Consider the following 26,486-nt stretch of genomic DNA (forward strand, 5'->3'; position numbering starts at 1 on the left):
GCTATCTATTTATGTATATAGCGGATCTACTGAGCTTTATCACACTAATCAATCACCCTGTATATTGAATTTAATTATTTTAAGACGAAAAAATGTTTTATCACTACTTTTTAAACCACAGAAATGTCTGGCAATTATAATTCATATTTCTAATAATGTATAAGAAGTAATGACAAAAAATTTTTCGTCTTAAAATAATTTTAAATTCGATATCTTTACCTATAAAGGTGTGCTGCGCAGTAATGAACGCAACCTGTATCAGTAGCCAGATGGTCGGTACGGTGTTCGAGGAAGCATGGGGAATAATATATTAAAGAACCAGTTGTCTAAAATACTTTGTTTTTCGACGTTGCTAGCTCTTGTTCCATACGATCAGTTTGTCGTCAGCAAGAAAATACTTTTTAAAATCATTTGCCAGGATGTGATTTTCAACGGTTACAAAAACAACTTTTACAAATTGTTCTTATTATTCAGTCTTGTAATAAAATCATCCACATTTGTAAGTTTTTTTTTGTTTTAAATTTTTTATTCCAAAATTACAATTTTCTACTAAAAACCGTAACTCTATAACTCGCACTCGTATCCAATATACAGCGTGGGCCAAATAAAACAGTCTACCTCGATATTTGGCAGTAATTATTAGATTTTAAAGAAAAGTCGAAACAGGTCGACTTTTTATGTAAGAGGGACACATTTTCACGGTACATACATCTGTCATTTGTCAAACCCCTCCCTTCCACTTCCCCATCCCTTATTTTTAAATAGGAATAGGGGTCGTGTGCTAGCTCATTTAAAAGGTAATTCAATTATCTATTAGGTCTGGGTCCCGCGTATGAAAAAAAAGTTGATTAATAGCAAGCTGAAAATTTGTTAATAGCTTAAGGGTGTCTAGTCGGACAAACTTTGATATATAGGAACACTGGAACAGGGGAGGTTTTAATTGTGGAACAGGTTAAAAATTTGGAACGGTCAGACCACGAAAACGTCACATGTATTTTGTCCGACAGAACTTCCAATTGATTTGTTATCCTCTCATTAAACTCTCATGCATAAATCAGGCTGATATTTATCACCAAATGGGAATTATAATGAGTGGAACACGTAGAATATGTCAAATGACAGGAATTATGACAGGTGATAAATAGCAGTCTGATTTTCGCATGAGAGTTTAATGAAAGGGTAACAAATCAATTGGAAGTTATGTCGGACAAAATACATGTGACGTTTTCGTGGTCTGACCGTTCCAAATTTTTAACCTGTTCCACAATTAAAACTTCCCCTGTTCCAGTGTTTCCATATATCAAAGTTTGTCCGGCTAGACACCCTTATAGTCTAAGAGCTGGGAGCGGATTTTGTGCGTGATAAGTAATATGGAAAAACTATACGTGGATATGTTGAATTAGTTGTGTACATGACTTTCACCAACGGCCGGAAACCAGAGTTGGGGCCGAGAGTAGTTATAAGGGGTCAAAGTCGCGGTTTTTATAATTTTTTTTATGACGCTCATTATCGAGATAGTGCACCAAAATTTGGGAATAAGTAGGTAATGACGTACCTAAGTAAAATCTCTAGGGGCGCAACGCTGCATGGTCGACAAAGGGGTGGGGGTAGGGGTGAATATAAAAAATATAATGGGCTTTTTGCGACGTTCGTGATTGAGATAGTGCACCAAAATTTGGATATAAGTAGAACATGACATAAGTAAGGATAATCCCCAGAGCCGGAAACCAGAGTGGGGGAGGAAGAGTTATAAGGGGTCAAAGTCCCGTTTTTTATTATTTTTTTGGGACGCTCATGATCGAGATAGTACACCAAAATTTGGGAATGAGTAGGTCATGACGTAACTAAGTAAAATCTCCAGGAGTGGAACGCTGCGTCGCCGACAAAGGGATGGGGCAGGCTGAATATAAAAAAATGTAATGGGTTTTTTGCGACGTTCGTGATTGAGATAGTGCACCAAAATTTGGGAATAAGTAGACCATGACATAACTAAGTAATATCCCCAGAGGCGGAAACCAGAGTGGCGGATGAGGGTAGTTATAAGGGGTAAAATTCGCGGTTTTTATTATTTTTTTTGTGGCGCTCATGATGTAGATAGTGCACCAAACTTTGGGACTAAGTAGGTCATGACGTAACTAAGTAAAATCTCCAGGGACGGAACGCTACTTGGGGTACAAAGGGGTGGTAAGCAGGGGTGAGTATAAAAATATATGGGGGTTTTTTTGCCGTTCGTGATCGAGATAGTGCACCAAAATTTGGGAATAAGTATATCATGACATTACTAAGTAAAATCTTCATGGGCGGAACGCTGCGTGGGGGACAAATTTTGTGTCAGGTAACAAAAAAAATAATACACACTGCGAATTTTACCCCTTAAAACTACCCTCATCTCCAACTCTGGTTTCCGACTCTGGGGATTTTACTTAGCTAAGTCATGGTCTACTTATTCCCAAATTTTGGTACATTTTTGGGACGAACGTCGCAAAAACCCTTTATATTTTTTATATTCACCCCTACCCCCACCCCTTTGTCGGCCACGCAGCGTTCTGCCCCTAGAGATTTTACTTAGTTACGTCATGACCTACTTATTCCCAAATTTTGGTGGACTATCTCGATCATGAGCGTCACAAAAAAAATAATAAAAACCGCGACTTTGACCCCTTATAACTACCCTCGGCCCCCACTCTGGTGTCCGGCCGTTGGTGAAAGTTATGTACACAACTATGTCAACATATCCACGTATAGTTTTTCCATATTACTTATCACGCACAAAATCGGCTTCTATCTCTCCGACTATTAAGCTATTAACAAATTTTCAGCTTGCTATTTCAGTAAAATTAAGACCTAATTCAGTAAAATTAACATTGACATAATTATTTATACAAGGTGTCCAAGAAAAATTATTTTGAATTAAATTAATTAACACTTAAAGAAGAATATATTATGTAATTTATTTAACTCAAAATACATTCTACTCCTGACAGAAAACAGAACGTGCCAAAAATATAGACTTTATTGAAAGTCAAGATGAATTAAGACTGTCTTCTTTTTCTTTCAGTACCCTGGCCGATTATCGAACGTTGGCGATTATATTGGCATTAATAACTTTGTTTAATGCAGCTCTAAACAGTTGATCTCTTAATACCACTTTCGGAGATTTCGGAGCCAGGATGTTGTTCTTTAGCCTGGACCGCTTCTTCCGGCGACCTTACCGTGTATTATGATGGGGTGTAGAAAGTTATTATACCTCTCTGGATGTCTCATTACATGGCCAAAATATTGTAGCTTTCGAAGTTTTATTGTTTGTGTTATTGTTTTTGTTATTTCTGTGCTGTTTATAGATATATCAATGATATTTAAGCATTAATCAGAGGAAAAGGATCACTGACCAGAAATCAAGAAAAGATTATTTTGTGAACCAATATGTATTATTAGTAAATACGGGCATCTGTGAAATATTTTTAAGAAAACTACGATCAATGTAGTGTTTTTAAAATATCTATGTACCAAGGCTGTTCATAAATTAAGTTAGTAAACACAGGTATGTACGTATTATGTGAAATTTAGGGTACCTTAAGTTTTATCAATTATTAGTCAACGGAGTGCGTCTGAACAACATTAGATATGCCGACGACGCTGTAGTTTTTGCAGACAGTCTAGATGGTTTGCAAAGAATAATGTCGCGCATATCAGATATAAGTAGAGAATACGGACTTGATCTCAATACGAAAAAAACAAAGTATATGGTAGTCAGTAAGCGCGAAATATTAAATACACAGCTTTTGGTTAACCAACAACTAATTGACAGGGTCGACAGCTACGCATACCTTGGTACCAACATAAACAGCCAGTGGGACCACTCAAGTGAAATAAAACAACGCATAGGAAAAGCGAGATCAGCGTTCATAATGATGAAGTCTCTTTTCAGAAGCCACGATTTACCTCTTGCTACCAAAATCTCTATCATCAGATGCTATGTATTTTCTACGTTATTATACGGAGTAGAGGCCTGGACACTTTCCGAGGCTTCTTTGAGAAAACTCGAGGCATTTGAGATGTGGTGTTACAGGCGCATTTTGAGAATTTCGTGGGTGGATCGTGTGACTAATATTGAGGTTCTACGTAGAATAGGCAAGGAATGCGAGATTATTAACATAATCAAAGAGCGCAAACTAGAATATCTTGGCCATGTTATGAGGAATGAACAGAGATATGGCTTGTTGCAACTCATTCTTCAAGGCAAGGTATTTGGAAAGAGAGGACCAGGGAGAAGAAGAATATCTTGGCTTCAAAACCTGAGAAAGTGGTTTAATACATCGACAACCGGACTATTCAGAATAGCAGCAAGCAAAGTTAGGATAGCCATGCTGGTCGCCAACATCCGGAACGGATAGGCACCTTAAGAAGAAGAAGAAGTTTTATCAGGGAAGAGACTGTTTTATCAAGGAAGAGGCTGTTTTATCAGTATAACACTCAATGATTGGCTAGAACGATGCGTGGTGATTGGCTGAAAAAGCAAAAACGTCAGAATTTGACAGGTGAAAAAAATAATCAGAGGAAAAGGAACCGGGAATATACAGACCCAAGAGAATATGAGATGACAGATGACAGATGACACAGGAACATGCTTTAAATACAAGATGCCAGGTCACAACCGTAACAATGGCAAGAACCCGCAGACCAAATTGTTCGCGTGGCGGCAAAAATGAAGTTTACAGCCGAGACTAATGTATAAGCCACCAGGGGAAACGAATAACAGATTGGAGAAATAGGAAATCATGTCATCTCAGTGTAAAGAGTAAGATTCGACTCCATACATTTTCTCCGCTACACAACCATTTAACTATTTAACTGTTACAACAAAGCGCTAATTGATACAGGAACTGTTAAATATTATGCTGGAGACAAAATTGCACAGGCATACACACACTCTCTGGAAAACTATAGTGGAAGAACCAAACTAGCAAACGGTTCATGAATGAGACTAAGTCAGAAATCAACTGTGAGATCGATAATTTACAGATATGAGAAACGTTCAAAATAATGCCTGGATTAACAAGAGAAGCTAGACTAAAATCGAAGTTCTCAGTAAAAATTCCATCGAGTTTAAGTTCGACAAAGATATGACTAAAAAATACAGAGCACCTAGTAGAAATACAGAGCACAAGAAACAGGTAACACTTTAAAAGACACTACCCAAAATACGGAAAGATTCCTAAAAAAGGAAATTAGGGAATTTGAAAGGTTAACAGGACCCGCTCATTTAACAAAACATAAAATAAAATTGAAGAAGAATTTTGCCTCACAACGTTGCCGACAATCAAACAAGGATTGGACAAGAATGAACTATTGAAACCTCCCCACCCCCTCACAGTTGGTGTACATCGAACGATCGATTATACTAGTGAGGAAAAAACCCTACTGATCAGAATCCACCGTCTTCCTATACCAGCGCTTAGTATTGATTAATCGCTTCCGCTCGTCGTTTGGGTCGAGTATTGATTGAACGATTCCAACCTACCTCTCGCCTAGGCTGAGTATTGATCAGCCGTTTTCACGGTTTTTGGATATTATCCAAAGAAAAGATCGTCCTTTGCCTCACCCATCCGAACACCGCTAATATTTATTTTCACCGGCATTAATGTCGGACCGCTGCCCCTCAATTTGATTTTCAAAGATTCATCTGTTTCTTTGTATTTCGCATAATTGTATAGAAATAAGTTTTATTTTTATTTATTTGAATTTAGTTTCATAACTCTCAGAAAAAGGTGGATTTTTTATTCGGTATGGCGATACTTGATTTAAATTACAGTAATCTTAAGATCTGTGGCATAGTCTAAACTTTGTCTTTTAGCAAACACTGCGAAATAAATACCTTAATAAAATTGGTTTAAGACTACTTTTTTACACCTTACTAAATATGCATATTAATATGTTTTAGACCAGCGATAAACTAGCTGTGTGGATGGATACTCTAACAAAGTTTGTTGATGTGCAAGCAGTCGAAAGTGCTGAAGATATTCCACCTATAACAATATCTACTTTAATACCCGAAGAGGAAGAGGAAGAGGAAGAAATAGAAGAAGAAGTAGAGGAGGTGGAAGAAGGAGAAGACGAGTTTATAACTGAAGAAGAGGAAGAATATGAAGAAAGTGTAAAAGTTGAATACGAGGATGGAAGAGATATAGAAAAGGAATATGAACAGGAAGAAATAGCGGAAGAACGAGATCACATTGGTGAAATAGAAGCAGAAGATGGAGAGGAAGGAATGATTTACGATAAAGAGGAATTTGAAAAAAGTAAGAAAAACATGATAAAATCTGTAGAATCGGTTTTTACGGCTTACTATTGAATTAATTATTATTTGTTTTGCCACAAACACTCCATTCTATATTTAGTTAGACTGAACAATTATTATTAATTTAAGAATCCGTGTTTTTATATTGGCTCTATGTTATCTATTAAAAGTCGTTTAAGTTTATAAAGGTGAATCAACAATGTATAATAGAGTTACTTTATATCGGTTGGAAACAATATGTGGTCATAATAGCAATAACAACAATGTATAATAGAGTTACTTTATATCGGTTGGAAACAATATGTGGACAATAATAGCAAGCTGAAATTTTGTTAATAGCTTAACGGTGTCTAGTCGGACAAACTTTATGGGAACACTGGAACAGGGAAAGTTTTAATTGTGGAAAAGGTTAAAAATTTGGAATGTCAGACTACGAAGACGTTCAATGTATTTTGTCGGACTGAACTTCCAATTGATTTGTTACCATTTCATTAAACTCTCATGCAAAAATCAGAGTGATGTTTATCACCAACTGGGCATTTTAATGAGTGGAACACGAAGAACATGTCAAATGACAGGAATCGTGTTGGTTAGTAATATCAGTCTGATTTTTACATGAGAGTTTAATGAAAGGGTAACAAATTAATTGGATGTGCTATCCGATAAAATACATAGGACGTTTTCGTAATCTGACGTTTCAAATTTTTAAACTGTTCCACAATTTAAACTTCCTTTGTTCCAGTGTTCCCGTACATCGAAGTTTGTTCGACTAGACACCGTTAAGCTATTAACACATTTTCAGCTTGCTATTAATCAACTTTTTTTTTTGTACGCGGGATCAAGGCCTATAACGATATATAAAAAATGAGACCCAAGGAATACCAGTAACTATAAATGAATCATGCTACTGAAGACCACATACCAAATATTGACAGCCATCTTGAGAATTGGAATAGAGAAATGAAAACATACAACGACAGATCAGACAAAAACCAAAAGAAGAAAGAACAAAAGGTATCACAGCTATAGTGAAATATAAGAAGCTTATATAATAATATAATATGGACATGGAACAATGAGAAAGAAATGCTAGAAATTGGAAATGACAATAGAACGGAAAACACAAATCCAAATAACTGAAAAAAGAACAAAGGGCGGATACTCAGGATAACGACCTGCCAATGGATAATAACATTGAAGATAAAGTATCAAAAATGAAGTAAATACAAACCCAAAAAAAAAAACGAAATGCAGAATGGAAGGTAGCTACATGAAATGTCAGAGAAATAAACGGCAAGGAAATGGAGATTCTCGAACAATGTACAAACCAAAATTTTACAGCAGTAACTATTACGGAGACGAAGAAAAAGTCCGGGGCATGCAATGGATAGGAGACGGTAATTTATTAATATATGCAGGAGTAGATGAAGATATAAAGGCCAAATCAGGACTAACATGCCTCATTCCCACAGATAATGTAGAGAAGTTGAAAAACTGGGAATGTGTAAACGACAGAATTCTAAAAATAAAAATAGATATAAGTACAGAAAATACAGCTACGACTGTAATAATATAAGCACAGGAGAAGATGACAAAGCTGATGTAAAGAATCAATTTTGGACACAAATACAAAAAAACAATTAACGATTATGAAGGAATGTTAATAATAATGGGAAATTATAACGCCAGATTGGGAAATGACCATAAAAAATGGCAGGGAGCATTAGATATACATGGAGAAAATGCAATAAACACCAATGGAAAGAAACTACTACAATTACGTATTTTTTATGGGAAATAAGCCACAATTTTACTAAAAAATGAATTTATTAACGTTTCGAAGCCCAAATCGGGTTTCGTTGTCAAAATACAAAATACTATTAAAATAAACAAACATGTTGTTGCTAAGTAAAAAATTCTTCTATAATTTATTTAATCTGACTCATTTATATTGGCAATTCAGACGTATATTATACATTTTAAACTAGAAGACTTTAAAATGATATCGCCAATATTTATGAGTTGCGTTCCTGGGACGACTTTACTAAAAGATAGTTCATTCGATTACATGAAATCAATCCCAACTCAAGAATATCCGTCGCAAAAAAATCATAGCATGTGATCTGTCTTTAAAAAGACAACCAAATGCAACGATGACAGTAAAATTCTCGCGTTAGAGATTCCATAGTAAATCACGAGGGAAAACCAGGAAAAAACCTCGTGATACTATCCCGACATCGTAAGTATTTGGTCTTACATTTAATCTACCTTCAAGAAAACTAATACCAAATTCTGACTTTAATATATTTAAATTATAAATAATATTAATATTACATAGATATACAATAAGTAATACTAAAATATAAAATTTGTACTAACTCGATATGTTATTGACTTACTAATCGTGGTATTTTCTTTCTATTGACTTCCTCTTTCAGTATGGGTAACCACATCCTACTGCATTCTACCGAGGAATTTGCGACATTTTCCCTCGTGATTTACTATGGAATCTCTAACGCGAGAATTTTACTGTCATCGTTGCATTTGGTTGTCTTTTTAAAGACAGATCACATGCTATGATTTTTTTGCGACGGATATTCTTGAGTTGGGATTGATTTCATGTAATCGAATGAACTATCTTTTAGTAAAGTCGTCCCAGGAACGCAACTCATAAATATTGGCGATATCATTTTAAAGTCTTCTACTTTAAAATGTATAATATACGTCTGAATTGCCAATATAAATGAGTCAGATTAAATAAATTATAGAAGAATTTTTTTACTTAGCAACAACATGTTTGTTTATTTTAATAGTATTTTGTATTTTGACAACGAAACCCGATTTGGGCTTCGAAACGTTAATAAATTCATTTTTTAGTAAAATTGTGGCTTATTTCCCATAAAAAATACGTAATTATAAAAATGCCACAAGGAAATAGCTTCAGAACAACATTAAGAAACTACTACAGTTCTGCATCGATAACGATTTGACTATAAACAATGCATTTTTCGAGCACAAGTGGATCCACAAAATAATAAGAGAAGTACCCACACGAAACGAACGCTCAATAATAGGTTATACAGTGCTAGTCAAAAGTCCGTACCCCCCTCGTATCTTTTGAACGGTTACACTTATAATAATGAAATTTGGAGGGAGGAAATAAACCGACCGAAGCTTCTTAACTAGTCATGGCAGGTGACGTAATAGTGACAGATGACGTTACAGAGCCACTGTGACCGATAATTTTAAATGGGACCTTATAGCAAGTGATACATCGTTTGAAAGGTATTCAAAATACCTATTCAGGCTTGCTAATTTTATGGGTTTAAGTAAATTTTGATTTTGGTGAATAAATTAAATAAATATAATATTGTAGTTTCGCATTTAATTATCTAATAAAAATTCAAAGGTCCGAAAATGGTTTATTTGTCAAAAAAGTTGACGTTTTTCAATTCTCTACGTTTTACGTTCTCTAGTTTTTACGTCAACGTCAACCTTTTTGACAAGTTATCATAGGCGGAATTTTGAATATTTATTAATTAAATGCGATACTACAATTTTATATTTATTTCATTTATTCATCAAAATTAGCTTAAACTCAAACAAAATTAGTATGACTGAATAGGTATTTTCAATACCTTTCAAACGAGGTATCACTTGCCATAAGGTCCCATTTAAAATTATCTGTCACAGTGGCGCTGTAAAGTCATCTGTCACTATTACGTCACCTGTCATGACTAGTTAAGAAGCTTACTTCCGTTTATTTCCTCCCTCCAAATTTCACTATTGTAGGTATAACCGTTTAAAAGATATGAGGGGGGGTACGAACTTTTGACTAGCACTGTATATAATAACACCTAGGTATTGTAAAAAACAAATTAAAGATGTAAGAGACAAAAGAAGTTTTAAAGCAGACACTAACCATTACCTAGTAGAAGCTAGAATTAGAATGAATACAATGCTAAACAACAAGTGTGGAGGCAGAGGAAATGTCAACAACCGAACGAATAAAGAGCTATAAGCTGCGAAATCCACAAATCGGGATAAGATATGTGGAAGAAACGGAAAAGCAAATACAAAACTGTAACAAGGAGAAACAAATGACGAATTTAGAGGATAAATGGAAAGAATTCAAAGATTCAATATTAAAAGTGGTAAGGTAAACATGTGGATATAGTAGAAGTAGTAATACCTACCAAGAAACAAACAAGCTGGTGGAGCGGAAATATCAAGATAGAAGTTAAAGAAAAAAGAAGATTGTGGAAAAATTATTTACAAAGTAGAAGTCAACAAACATAACATATTAGTTAAAATAAGAAGAAATAAAGTTATAGTTAAAATAAGAAGAAATAAAGACATGATCAAAGAGGCAAAAAAGAATAGATGGGAAGAGCTTCAAAGAAAATTGCAGGGAAAAATAGTGAAGGAAACAAGAAGCTATTTTACATGACACTGAAAAACATAAAGAAACCAAAAAGAATAAAGCTAAATCAAATAAAAGATCAATAGGGAAATATCAGGACAGACGAAAAAAAATTATCGAGCGATAGCAAAAATATTTTAAAGGGCTACTAAATAGAAAAAATAAAATATTGATAAAGGAAAAGAAAAATTGGGTCGACAACATAACCGAATCAAATGAAACTGGAATGCAACTGGAAGAAATAGAGTAAGCTTTGAGTAAAATTAAAATAGGTAAAGCACCAGGATATGATCAGCTAGATGCAGAATTATTAAAATTCCTAGCATCAAATGGAAAGAAAGAATTGCTGGAAATACTAAATATGGTATGGAAAACTAAAAAGATTCCATCACAGTGAAACACCGCAACAATCTTGCAAATACATAAGAAAGGAGATACTAGGGTTTGTGAAAATTATAGAGGCATATCTCTCTTATGCGGAGGACTAAAAGTATATAATAAGAGAAAGTAAATTACGTAAGATGATAAAAACAAGACTAGCAGATGCACAAAGTGGATTTAGACCAGCGCACAGTGTACAAGATCACAATTTTACTTTGCAAAAAATAATTTAAAAAGCTATAATCAAAAATGAAGAAATCTATTTATCATTCTGAGATATGAAAAAGGCGTTTGATATGGTCAATAGGACAGGAATCTGGCAGAGCCTAGAGAACAAGAATGTAGATGAAGAACTGTTGAAGGTGATACGTAGTCTGTATGAAAATACTAATAACCAAGTAACAACAAGAAACGGAACTTCAGAGATCTTTAAAAATAACGATGGAGTCAGACAGGGTGGTGTATTCAGCCCATTATTGTTTATAAGCGTGATGGACGAAGTTATAAAAGCTTGCTAGCCAAAAACAAAAAAATATATACAGAAACATGCAGGTAGTGAAAGTAGAAGCATGCGTATTTGCAGATGATATAATGCTTATGGCAAAAACAGAAAAAGACCTTCAACAAGAACATAAGAATGTGAACAGAAAAATTAAAATCATACAACTTAAGTGAAAACACCGAGAAAACTAAAGTGATGGTAGTAACAAAACAAAAATAAACATTAACATTGAAGGAAATATGATTGAACAGATAGGAGTATACAACTATTTAGAAATGAGTTTGAATAATAAGGGGGCACAAGAAGGCGAGATTAGAGCCAAAATAAATTCAGCAACTAGAATATATCATGCACTGAGTATACAAAAACTTCTTTTAACTTAAGGGGCAGAAAACTGGGTACTCGACGATAAACAAACAAAGCAACTGCAAGCAAGTGAAATGAAATACTTGAGTAAATTGCTGGGTGTTAGAAGAACAGACTGAAGAAGAAACGAAGATATTAGACAAGAACTAGGAACGAGATCACTAAAGGCTAAAGCAGAAGAAAAGAAACTGAAATGGTGGGGACACATGATCAGAATGAACGAAACTAGACAGGTGAAGAAGATATGGGAAGCGAGAAAAATAGGGAAAACCGTAGAGGACGACCAAAGAAAAAAACATGGAACAATAGCAAAAGCGACATTCTCGAAGAAAAATTGAAGACATGGAGTGAGGCGAAGGAACTAGCTAGAAATAGAAATAAGTGGCGTAAATTTGTAGAAATAAATAAATAAAAAACAAAGTATATGTCAATTTCAAGGTTTGCTGCACTTAAACTGACTTTTAAAAGTTCTCATTAATTGGTTAATATCCGACTGGTATATTATTTGACAAATAATGACATGATTTCGAAGTCAGTTAAGTATGATATAATGCCCTAGGGCGTTTTTGTTTTGAAAGATGGCTTTGGCAGAGCCAATTAGCCAGACTTGTTTGTGATTGATTGCAGATTCATAGTCATAAATTTCTTATTTCATAACATAAATACATACTACAATATTATTTTTAGATACATAGATACATTGTGTTGCTTTTTTTATTTTGTATTTTTTTAAATTATTTTACTGTTTTTTTTTTAATATATATTTTAATTTGTGCTAAACACTTTTTTTACTTTCTTTTTTATTTTTCTTTTCTTTTTTATTTTTGTTTCGTTTTTTTTATTTTATTTTTTTATTTTTTTTTTGTTATTATTTTACTATGTGTTTTTTATACAGCGTGTCTACTTGAGTTGGAAACATATGGGAAACTTTTTTATTATTAATTTTACGAAAAAAAGTTATTCTCTATAAAAAGTTCTGCATGCCCCAAAACCTAAGATTCAATGATCAGATATCAAATTTTCTGAATATTATACGAGGTATGTCAAAAAATATGAATTTCGGTCAAGGGTAAAGTACCTTTATTTCTCTCAATATCGAAAATTCTTATGATAAAAAGTTGTTTGGAATTAAAAACTAAGATCAAATATGCAATTACATGCTTCTTATTGAAAAAAAAATTTTTTTCTCAAATTTAAGGATACCCAACATTGTTTTTAATTATTACAAATATGATAACTCGTTTATTATTCATTTTACGAAAAAAAGTTATTCTTCGTAAAAAGCTTTGCATGGTCTAAAATCTAAGACACAACCATGATATATCAACTTTTATTAATTTTATACGAGGTGTGTCAAAAAATATGAAATTCGCTCAATATTATAGCACCTTTATATTTCACAGTATTTCAATTAGAAGGATGTAATTGCATATTGACACATAGTTTTTAGTTCTAAACAACTTTTTTAATAACTGTTTTCAATATTGTGAAAAATAAAGGTACTTTACTCTTGAGTGAAATTCATATTTTTTTACATAACTCGTATAAAATTAATAAAATGTGATATCTGTTGGTTGCATCTTCGGCCTTATGACCTACAGAGCTTTTTATAAAGAATACCATTTTTTCGTAAAAGTAATAATAAAAGAGTTATCGTATGTGTAATGAATCAAAACGAAGTTAGTATCAATAAATTTGAGAAAAATTTGGAAAATATTTTTTTCCAATTAGAAGCATGTAATTGCATATTTGAGCTTAGTTTTTATTTCCAAACAACTTTTCAGAATAAGCATTTTCGATATTGAGAGAAATAAAGGTACTTTGCTCTTGAACGAAGTTCATATTTTTTGACATACCTCGTATAATATTCAGAAAATTTGATATCTGATGATTGAATCTTAGGTTTTGGGGCATGCAGAACTTTTTATAAAGAATAACTTTTTTTCGTAAAATTAATAATAAAAAAGTTTCCCATATGTTTCCAACTCAAGTAGACACGCATTTTTTCTTTTTTTTTTAAATTTTTTCAAACCACATTAACAAATTATGCCTAGTTAGTAGGTATACATATATTACATTTACTATTTACAACTTGTATTTACATAATTTAACATGTTTATAAATGAGATGAAGAATTTCCATATCATTTATAAATATTAAAGTATTAAGGTTTATTGGGAAAAAACATTTTAAATTTTTTAATTCCTTATAAAGGTCGTTTATATTATTTATTTGTAAATGACATTCTAATATGACATGTGTTAGATCTCCGATTTTGCCACAAGTACAATAAGGAGTATCTGACAAGCCGATTCTATGCATGTAAGGTGGCGTAAGAGCATGATTGGTTCTCAGACGATTAATGGTCTTTATAAAATGTCTATTATATTCTGTGTAAAACCATCTTCCTGAGAATATCCTAGGGTTACAATGAGCAAAATTTGAGCCAGTATTACATTCTCCGTAATACATTTGCCAATTATTTTTAAGTTTTTGTCTGCTAAAAGTATCGATATCTGAAGCTGGAATTAAATTTTTGTTTATTTTTTCTCCGATCATATAAGCTGATTTAGCAAAATTGTCAACTATTTCATTGCCTTTTATTCCAGACTGGCCCTTAATCCAAGCAATTGTTACATTTACTCCCAATTGTATAGTTTCAAACAGAGTTTTAAGAATATTCAATTCAATGTGGTTTATATGTTTGACTGTTTGAATGGTACTCAATCTGTCCACCATGCTTTTACTGTCAGTAAATATAACATAATTACTAGTTGGATTCAGTAGTACATACTGAACAGCAAACATTACTGCTATCATTTCTGCTGTGTATATTGAGCATTCAATAGGTAGGCTATATTGATGATGGTAATTCTTATTTTCGTGGAACACTGCACAGCCCGTTCCATTTGCTTCTTTTGACCCATCGGTAAATATGTACTGAAAATTTGACCATTTCTCTTTAATAAGTATATCAAACATATTTGGGGGTAAATGTGAGTTTAAATAACATGTTTTAACCTTGTTAGAAAATAATGTTTTTGTCATTTCATTGTAATAAGGCGGAATTTGGCTTTTATAGATAACGTCACTGTACTTTACCGTACGTAGATAACTTTTTACCAAAGGTATAGATTTTTTAGTTCTCCAGTACCTATGAGTGAGGTCTAAAACTGACAGCTCATGTAGATCTTGAAGGTATTTACATTTTTTGGACAGAATTCGAGTTGTAAATTTATCACTGAGAAATTTCCGGCGTAAATGCAATGGAGGTTCCACTGCTTCATTTTCCATTATTTGGACTGGAGTGGATTTTAAATAACCTAGGCATAATCTCAAACATTTATTTTTTTGAATTTCAAGTTTATTTAGAAGTGTATTGGTCGCCGATCCAAATAAATGACAGCTATAGTCGAAAATGGGCCTGATCATGTTACAGTAAAACATCAAAGCGATATTTGGGTCTGCTCCCCAATTTGTTTTACAGAAAGCTCTTAAAATATTTAGTGAGTTTTCTGATTTTTTAACAATATGATGAATGTGATCTTTCCATGACAATTTCCTGTCTAGATAGGTACCAAGATACTTAACACAGCTTTTAATAGGAAAATTAAATTTTCCAATATTAAGATTGCCTTGTGGAACTCTATGCTTTTTTGTAAAGTAACACACCTCAGTTTTTGTGTCAGAAATTGATAATCCTACTTCTTCATAGCACTGATTTACGATTTCTAATGCGACTTTTAAATTATCCTAACATCTACTTAACAATTTTCCTTCTGTATATAAAACAACATCATCAGCATATTGAAGAATTTTTGTATGGTTAGGTATACTAACTTCAAGATCTATGTTGTACAAGATGTATAAAATCGGGCTTAAAATACTCCCCTGTGGCAATCCAATATTAGTTAGTCGAGGATATGAAAATTAATCATTATTAATTTTTAAATAAGTTAATCTGTTGGAATATAAAGATTTTAAAAAGAGGGCAAATGAACTAGGGATTCCAATATACAACATTTTTTTGTAAAGAATGTCTAAATTAACATTATCAAAAGCAGCGGAAATGTCAAGGAATGCAGCTGCTGTAGACTTATTTCTTGTAAAGTTAAGCTGAATTGACGTAACTAGAGCTGCAGTTGCATCTTAAGTGGACCTAGACATGCGAAAACCATACTGGGATCTTGGAAGTATACCATCGTGTTCTAACCAATGTTCAAATCTATTTTTAATTATTCTTTCGAATGTTTTTAAAAGACATGAAGACAAGGAGATAGCTCGGTAAGAACTTGGATCACGCTCTGGTTTTCCAGGTTTTTTTAATAGGAATTATCAGGTATTCTTTCCAACTATTTGGTACTGGTATCTTATTTGTCCAAATATTGTTGAAAATGTTTAGTAGTGAAATTTTATGTTCAATCGGTAAGTTGTACAACAGCGAATATGACACATTGTCTATACCTGGAGAAATATTATTTCTTTGTTCAAGGGCTCGATGCAATTCCCACAGATGAAAATTTTAGTCAAAATTGTGGTTTTGTCTGGATACTGTTTGAATATGATCTTGTAAGGTGTCGTCATTTGGAACCCATGCCGGAGCAATTTTTCTGTGGAAATCTTGCAACCATGTATCTTCTGGATCAATAGAGACTCTGTTGGCTTGTTTGCGGTTTTTAAAACAATTAACTTTTCGCCAGACATCTTTTAATGGTGTTCTTGAGTTTAGGCTTTCGCAAAAATCAATCCAATTCTTCTTTTTTTTCTGTTTGAAGATTTTCTTTGCAACAGCGTCAAGTCGTTTATACTCTGTCAGATTTTGGAGCGTTGGACTCTGTTTATAATTAATGAACGCATGTTTTCTACTTTCAGCTGCTCGTTGACAATGATTATTCCACCATGGTTTCGGAATATGGCTTCTGTTTTTTTCGTTAATGGAGGAATATTTTGGAATAGCGATGTTGGCTGCCTGGTTTATATTTGTTAACAATTCTTCGTACATTGATGGAACTTCCATTGTTTCCAAAGTACTGGCATAAGTCGTCCAATTGGCTCTGCTAAGGTTCCATATTCTATGTTTTCTACTGGATGTGGCTTCTGTTGCGGAGAAACTTTGTGATGAAATAATGATTGGCACATGATCAGATCCATGAGGTTCTTGTAGAGTATTCCAATGGAAATAAGAGGCAATATCTCGGGAACAAATGGTTAAGTCTACAGCAGAAGGTTTTTTCCAAATAGCGAAAGTGGGAGACCCATCGTTTAAATATTCTAAATTACAATATTCTATAGCATCCAGAAGATCTTTACCTAATCTATCATCAACTTCACAGCTCCACGCCAAATTGTGTGCGTTAAAATCGCCTCCTATTATAAATGGTTTTGATATATTTTCTAAAAAATTTATCCATTGTTGAATTGAAACTTTATTATTGGGTTCATTATATAGAGAAATTATATGTAAATACATTTATATGTAAACGAATACGCATTTGGAAAAATTATTTCTTCACATTTTATGTTAGATTTCAAAAGGATGGCACATCCACCGTATCCATCAGGGCGATCAGCTCGAAAACAATTAAATTCTTTAAAACTATAATATTTCCCGGTTTGAACCAGGATTCGGATAATAGAGCTATACTGATGTCATTCTGATGAAGTAAATATTCTAAATTCTGTTTATTAGCGACTGCCGAACGACAGTTCCATTGTAATATGTTTATTTTAGTTAGGCCTGCGATTTGATGTTAGATTTTGGTTAAAATGGTTACTAATTAACTGAATTACATCAGATTTTGAAATATTAAAATTATTATTTTGTTTAATTGAATTAACAATTGTAAGAACTGATTCTAAAATGACATTTATTACAGAAGAATCTAACTCTTCTGACTGTGAATCTGCAACGTTTAAGTTTTGTTGGTAGAATTGACTTTTAACTATTCCGTCAGAATGTTTTGTAGGGGAAACTACAGATATTATTTCTTTTCTGGCTATATCAGTTGGGTCTGGACTTTTGGCTTCTGCCTTTTATTTGGCCTACTGGTGTTGGTGTGGGAACTAAAGATAAATTTAGCAAAGTTATTTCCTTGGGCAGAAGTAGAAGGTTGTGAATTTTGTGAAAAATTTGTATCATTGTTTGTTACATTGGTTTTAACAATACTAGCATAAGAATTCTTTGGTATATTTTTATTTGCATCGTAAAAATTAGCGTTTGTTAAACCCATCGTCTCTTTTATTAACTTTTGTCGTGTGAATTCTGGACACGCGCTTAAATTCGTAGTCAAGTGATTCCCCTTACAGCTGAAACATACTTGCGTGAACTCAACTTTAGTACAATTCTTAGAATTATGAGGTTCTTGGCATCAAGATGGTTACATCTTGGCTGACTCCTACACTGATTTCCTAGGTGTCCGTACCTGAGACAGTTGAAACATAACAGAAGTTTTTGCTTATACACTTCAATTTCTTTAATAACCTTATTTATGACTACATATTTAGGTAAAGTTTGCGATTTAAAGGTCACAATACAAGATTTAGTAGGGACATATTCGACAATTTTTTCCTCATTAACAATTTTTTCTAATTTACGCGTAATTCTTTTAACGTTTGCAATTTCAAATATACAATGACTATCATACTGTTTTATTTTATTTTTTATATACTCTTCAGAGAAATCTATGTCTATGTCTCTAATAACTCCTTGTCTGTGTAAAATAAATTTTGGAATATAAAGATCTAAATTATTTGATTTAAAAATTTCCAGAGTTTTGTTTTTAATAAGATTATTTGCAGTTTTATAATCTTTGCATTTTACTCTAATTCTATTTCGTCCATGGCGTCTATACTGGAAATCATATTGTCTGCTTCAGGAAAGTTAGACAAAATAATTTCACCAATTTTTAAAGAATTTAATTTACCTTTAAAATCTGCAGAACTGTTTTCAATATAAACGTGATATGGTCCTAGGTCATTACTATTAAATAAAAGTGTTTGCCTTACCTCTTTTGAGATCAGTTTTGTTTCATTACAAACATTCATATTCGGTGTATTTGAATACTGGTTATTGGTTTTGTTTGTCAAACTTATAGGAATGGGAGTACCTACAGAATGTTCCATTTCTGCATCACTTTGACTATCAAATATATTAGATTTTATGGGTGGTGGATCAGGCGGCCTACCTCCGCTATTGACACTCATATTGTAGTTTTACGTCGTTCAGCAAACGATATTGCAGCCGTAAAAAATTTAAACTAAATTAAGACAATGGGGGTTATCTGTAGTCTCAATTATAGTTGTACCGAAGGTACGTCCGATTTCTATGATTATTACTATAAACTGTAGAAAATAACGTCGAAAACTAATATTTTTTAAAGAGCAATTTAAAAACTTGGTTTTAACTTTGACGTTTTTCTGACAACTGCCCTAGGGCCTTATTTTGAAAAATAACGCCCAAGGGTATTAAATTTAAATAACGAGTTTAATACTGTCAAGTTGACAAATAAAAACCTAAGTAAAACTATAGGAGAGTGCATATAGATTTTCACTTCGGAAAAATCAAACTTTTTTTTTATTTAACTAATGCCTCGGCAACTAATGGCCATTGGCATGGTAGGTACGGTAATTTTGAACAGTTAGGTACCTAGTGTCATGTGTAGTGTGTGTGTTGAGTAAGTGTCTTGTTACTTTGCAAAGTCGACGTCATTGTCTTTGCAAAGAGACGCTAATTGTATCCGAACGTCTGCGGTCCCTCCGGTGAGTACCGATCCCACAAGGACAGAAACTATATTCATTTATTAATTTATAATAAATGAAAAATTCCTGACCCTGGTGAGATTCAAACCCACAACCTTTCGGATTTTTTCGATCCAAAGGCAGGCGCTCTTACCACTGAGCCACGGAGGGGGTGATAGAACTTTTGTAATTTCATTAAGAAATGTTTAATAAACAACATATCAAAAAGTTCTACTCGAGAAGTGGGTGCTTCATTTTTTATTAAACAAATGAACTACGAAATTAGATGTTTTTTAAATATATATATATATATATATATATATATATATATATATATATATATATATATATATATATATATATATATATATATATATATATATATATATATATATATATATATATATATATATATATATATATATCAAGCAGTGATATAATCTTATAATCTTATATATATATATATATATATATATATATATATATATATATATATATATATATATATATATATATATAAACATAAGATGTAGATCTTTGAAACACACTCAGTGAACCAAAGATCCAAGGTTATTGGTTTAACGACCACTCTTATATATTTAAATATATATATATTTAACACTTAAATATATATATATATAAATCAAACAGATGAAATAGAGAATGTGGAAAAATCCCCTTACGAACAATTCACACATCCACCATTTCGGGTTGGGAAAAATTTTTTGAATAGAATCAAAGATCTAAACACCAGTTCTTTGAAATGTGTTTCGCCCTCTTCATATATATATATATATATATATATATATATATATATATATATATATATATATATATATATATATAAAGAAAAAAGAAGTACTTTGTTGACTTGTTTATAAAAAACACTTTTGAGTTTCGGTGGGTTGGAGTCAATAAAAAGGGGCTGTTAGAATACTATTTTTTATTACTCGAGCTTTCGAATGTGTTTACATTCATTTTCAAGAGCTAAAAAGTAACTGATAAAGTGGAAACAAAGATCATGTAAAAATATAACTCACCAGATAAATCTAGATTGGTTATTAAAACTTGCTAACATTAATACATATAAATTAGTTTTCCTCTTATTTATATGTATTAATGTTAGCAAGTTTTAATAACCAATCTAGATTTATCTGGTGAGTTATATTTTTACATGATCTTTGTTTCCACTTTATCAGTTACTTTTTAGCTCTTGAAAATGAATGTAAACACATTCGAAAGCTCGAGTAATAAAATATAGTATTCTAACAGCCCCTTTTTATTGACTCCAACCCACCGAAACTCAAAAGTGTTTTATATATATATATATATATATATATATATATATATATATATATATATATATATATTGATGCACGTTAAGTTGTGACTTCCGGTATATAGAAGAGGCTGTCCGACTTCCACCTTTTCTACTAGGAATTATTTTTTAAAAATTGTGTATTTGGTAAAAGGGGGGCTTATAAAATGGGTCTACCTATTGAGGGGAAAGGATTTACCAAAATAAATTTTGTATATATATACGTATATACCGAAGCGTACAGCATACGTTATGGCTTCCATATATAGGGTAGTTCAAGGTGCGTTGTCACTTCCAGCGGTGTTGTCATATTTTGGAAGTCACAACGACTCGTCTGCTGATTTACCTCTTACTTTAAGCGTAATGTGTGATCTTTTGAAACTTTTACTGTGAATACAGTTGTGAATGCAGTTCTATGTTTTAAAGTTGTCTATTTAAATTAAAAGATTGATATTCTTTTGATTAAACAGGTTTACAAAAAAAATACATTTCGGAATATCTGACGAAACCATATGACTAGGGGGTTTTGGGGTCGCTGGTCACGAATCCGGGGTCCGCTGACCTCTATCACGTCAGGTAATGGTAATCTCAAGGTCAAATCAAGATAAACCGACAGTCGCTCTGAAAAAGTATATTAGGGGGTTTTTGTGGTCGCTGATGACGAATTTGTGTCCGCTGACCTCTATCACGTCTAGCTCAAGGTCATTTCGAGGTCAAATCAAGATAAATGGACACGATCGCTCTGAAAAAGTATATTAGGGGGTTTTTGGGGTCGCTGATCACAAAACTGGGGTCCGTTGAGCTCAACCGCGACAGGTAAAGGTCATTTCAAGGTCAAATCAGTTTTGTGGACTTGTCCTGATTTGGCCTTGAAATGACCATTACCTTACGTGGTAGAGCTCAACGGACCGCAGTTTTCATGATCAGTGACTCCAAAACCCCTATATTTCCAGAGCGATTGTGTCGATTTGTTGATTTGACCTTGAACTAGACGTGATAGAGGTCAGCGGACTAATGATTCGTCATCAGCGACACCAAAAACGCCCTAATATACTTTCTCAGAGCGACTGTCGATTTATCTTGATTTGACCTTGAAATGACCTTCACCTGGCGTGAAAGAGGTGAGCGGACCCCGGATTCGTGATCAGCCACCCCAAAAACCTCCTTGTAACATGGTTTCGTCAAATAGTCCGAAATTTAGTTTTTTTTTTGTAAACCTGTATTATTTATGATATGATTGATATTTATTTTACAAATACTAATATTTTATTATTGCTGCAAAATGGATTTTTTGGAATTAATTAAAAAAGTGTTATTAGTAAGTAATTTATTTATGAAAATTATATCAAAAATTTTAATAAATAAATTTGAACTTATAGGAAATTTTAATATTTATTATTTTTCTTGATTAAATTTTGAATTTTAGATTTTATTACAGGCACCGTCCTTTTAATTTTTGATGTACCAATAATAATGTGTAATAAGAAAATTAAATGGCTAAATACACCAGGTGGGGTTGAGCTGCTAAAAAGCTATCTAGGTCCATCTTTTTAGAGCAGATTAGTCCCAGTCTGCTACTCGATACTATTGACTGTGCTTCTCCAGTTCTTTCTATCCTCTGTCTTTTTCTGCTAGTCTCTAATTCCTGCCCTATATAAATTTTCCTTTACTTCCTGTAACCATTTATTCTAGTTCCTCCGCGTCTCCTTCTATCTCCGAGTTTCCATTGTAAAATTGAGTTTATAGTTGTTACGCTACCTGCTCTCCATATATGCCCCAACCATCTAACACTGTGCTGAAATCTGAAAATCTGGAATAATATCTACCCGGGTCGAAACATTTTTTTTAATATATGAAAATAGTTATTTATGAAACAGTTCGTGAAGTATGCTTTTTACGAATGCACGTGATGTTTAGAGCACAAGCGACAACGGAGCGAGTGCTATACATCGCTTAAGTTCGCAAAAAGTACTTCACGCACAGTTTCATACAATATTTTATCTACGATAAACAAATAAAAAAACTGTAACTCTTCATCACTGGAATTCATTCCTATTCTACAATTTTTAGAACTTATTTAAACATTCTAATTTCTTTCAAACCACAAAACTGTCAAATTTTTTTTTGTAATTTATTGCTCATTATGTCATCACCATGACAACGCGAAAGTTAAGGATATTTGATTATATGAAAGTGTGTCAAAAACAGTGCGAAAAAGTAAATCCCGTTTAAAATACATTGTTACTTCACGCACACGTTATCCATTAAATAGATCGATGCAGATCGGCCTTATATCGGATCCTCTACTATTAGTCCGTTCGCTGACGGTAAAATATTGCAAAACCCATAAATTTTAAAAAACCGCTTAGATCAGGGGTGGGCAATTACTTTTAAGCGCGGGCCAAAATGAAAGTTTCAAAATGTCTCTCGGGCCGGAGGACTATACCGGATATGTACGCTGTGCCCACGCGAATTTTTTTGGTGTAGTTTATTCCCTGCCCAAGAAATAAATACTATAAGTATTATTTTAAAGCATTTGGACAAAGAAATTTGACTGTTAATAATTAGAAAATGGTAATAATAAATTGTCCTACTTGGGAATACATGCGAAAAACTTGTGCCCAGTAAAATATGTCACGTAATTGAAAAAAAATGGTCATTATATTAAATCATAAGAAGATCCAGAAAAAGAACCAGATAAAAAATGAAGATATTGAGCAAGTGGACAAAATAAAATACTTACTTAGGAGTCTGGATTACGGAAGATTTAAATTCGAAATCATAAATTCGATCAAGAATAGAGCAATTGAGGGTAGACTTTTTGAAGATGAGGACATTTCTGAGTCACCAAAGACTCAATCTGCAAATCTGATATTAGTTGATAAAATGTTGTATATCCACTCTATTCTTTTTTATGGTGCCGAAGCTTGGATTGTTAATGCTGACTTAATGAGAAAGCCGGAAGCTTTTGAGATGTGGCTTTTTGGGAGAATTTAGAAAATACCGTGGACCGATCATATACGAACAAAATGATGTTGCACGAAATGGAAAGAGACAGAGAACTTTTGACCTCCATTAAAAGGAGACAGACAGCATATTTACGGCACATGCTCAGAAATGATATGTACGAGTTGTTCGAAGGAAAAAGGGGTCCTGGTAGACGACAAATATTCTGACTGAAAACATTTGAGACTGGACCGGGTTAAACACACAGACGCTTTTAAGAAAAGCAGAAAATAGAGACGAATTTGCAATGGTGTTTTAGCCAACCTTCATTAGTGGAGTCGGCGTTAGACGAATAATAATAAATTAATGGTAATTAAATAAATCAGTTATTGAAAGATTTTATTTTCTTATTTATTTATATTTTAACGATACAAATTAATTTATATTGATACATATTTTGTAAATATACCTAATATTAAATAAAATTATAAAAAAAAAGACAAACATTAAACGTTAAAATTAATAGAATACTCATTATAAGTATAACTTCTATAATAGTTAATGCGAAACGTGAAATCGCGAATGTTCATGTGATATTATTTCTTCAAAATTGGGATCCAAATCACCTGTAGCAATCCTTAATACCGAGTGTAGATTTTCGTCAGTAATTTGTGATCGATATTTATTTTTCGTGGAAACCATCAACGAAAAAGTTCTTTCACAATATATGTCGAACCAAATAAAACTAGGTATTTTTGAACATAGCTAAAAAATGTTTAAAATGTTCTGTATTCAAAGCACCGTAGAAAGCACTCAATTCGTTTGATTGAACATTTTCTTTTAATAAATTATTTGCCTGTAAGTCAATTAATTCTAGCTGAATTTCTACAGGAGCTTCTTGCACATCGAAATTGAAAGGTTGACTAATTAATGACAAAGGTTTTTCAATAGCTTTGAAATCTTGAAATCTTCTTTGGAATTCAGTATGCAGGTCTTGTGTTACTGAACTATATTTAAGAAAATCAGAATTTTTCAATAATTCTCGTCGTGTTTGTAATGATGGGAAGTGGTTTAATATTTTTTTATTAAAGTTCTCAGCAAATAAGTTTAGTTTTATCATAAATGCTTTGACATTTGAGTGCATATTGAAAGCGAACTGGTTTTTCCCTTGTAAATTTACATTAAGTTCATTTAAATATTTTACAATATCTACAGAAAACGACAAATCGTTTAGCCATGCCTCATTTTGCAATTCAGGAAAATCATGTAGTTTTTCTTTTATCGACAAGAAGGATACTATTTCATCAAGCAAATATTGAAATCTGTCCAAAACTTTACCGATGCTAAGCCATCTCACCTCAGTGTAGTAAGGAATTTCGTAAAAGTCACTTTCAATTTCTTTCAAAAATTCAACAAACTGTCGATGATTTAAGGCACGTTCCCGGATAAAATTTACAACTTTTGTCACAACAGTAACGACGTGATTCAATTTTAAAACTTTTCTACATAACACTTCTTGATGAATAATGCAGTGTAAAAATAATATGTCTTGTTCTGGCTGCAACTGTTTTACTTTGTCGCTGATTCGTTTTAGTAAGCCCACATTTTTCCCTGTTAAACTAGGACAGCCATCCGTAGTGATGCTTACTATTTTGTTCCAAGGTAAATTTACTTTAACTAAACACTCTTCAACAGCGTTAAAGAAGTCTTCACCGGTAGTTGTATCTTTCATTGGATGCACACTAAGAAGTTCCTCGCGAATTTCACATTTTTTGTTAATGCCCCGAATAAATATTAATAATTGACTTGTGTCAGTAATATCGCAGGACTCATCCAACGCCAGAGAACAATATGTAAAATCAGCAATTATTGTTTTTAGCTGGCCGAGTAAATTTCCTGAAATATTTTCGATCCGTCGTACTATTGTTCTCCTTGACAGGCTTAAATTTTCAAAAATATGTTTTTTTTTTCAGGACAACATATCTCCGACACTTCTACCATGCACTGTTTAACAAATTCTGCTTCAGAAAAAGGTTTACATAACTTAGCAATTTTGTGTGCAATAACATAACTTGCTTGTGTGGTAGATTTCTCGATGTTACTTTGTTTGCTAAAAATATTTTGTTGTTTATTTAAGTTTTTTGCTAAGTTGTCTGCAGCATTTTTAAGTTCTTCTAAAGAAAACGATGCATATTTTGGATGTTTTGATGTAAAATGCCTCTTTAAATTATATTCCTTGAAAACAGCTATGGTTTAATGGCAAACTAAACAAATTGCTTTCTTACCAATGTTCGTAAAAAGGTATTTTTCTGTCCATGCTTCATTAAAATTTCTGCATTCCAAATCAACTTTTCTTTTTTTAGATTGTATCATTTTGCAAATGCTTACAAATAAATATTTTAATACAATAAAATAAAAACAATGTTTTCAAATTTTACTTACAAAATGTCCTCCACTTTTTCAATTTATTATATATTTGCAAAATAACACACACTGTATCAAAAGAAATATGAGG

The 26,486-nt window shown here is 32.7% G+C and overlaps 2 protein-coding genes across 4 annotated transcripts in view; one reads left to right on the plus strand and one right to left on the minus strand.

Moving 5' to 3' along the window:
- LOC114330367 (uncharacterized) overlaps positions 1–26,486 on the minus strand; it is a 249,884-nt gene that overhangs the window by 91,819 nt on the left and 131,579 nt on the right. The window lies entirely within an intron of this gene.
- Positions 1–26,486, plus strand: part of LOC114330370 (uncharacterized) — a 149,182-nt gene that overhangs the window by 15,002 nt on the left and 107,694 nt on the right. The window contains exon 3 of the mRNA XM_050648536.1: positions 5,942–6,299. Within this exon, the coding sequence (XP_050504493.1) occupies positions 5,942–6,299 (358 nt within the window). The remainder of the gene's footprint in view (positions 1–5,941; positions 6,300–26,486) is intronic.

The sequence above is a fragment of the Diabrotica virgifera genome, chromosome 4, assembly GCF_917563875.1.
Source record: "Diabrotica virgifera virgifera chromosome 4, PGI_DIABVI_V3a".
Classification (NCBI taxonomy): domain Eukaryota; kingdom Metazoa; phylum Arthropoda; class Insecta; order Coleoptera; family Chrysomelidae; genus Diabrotica; species Diabrotica virgifera.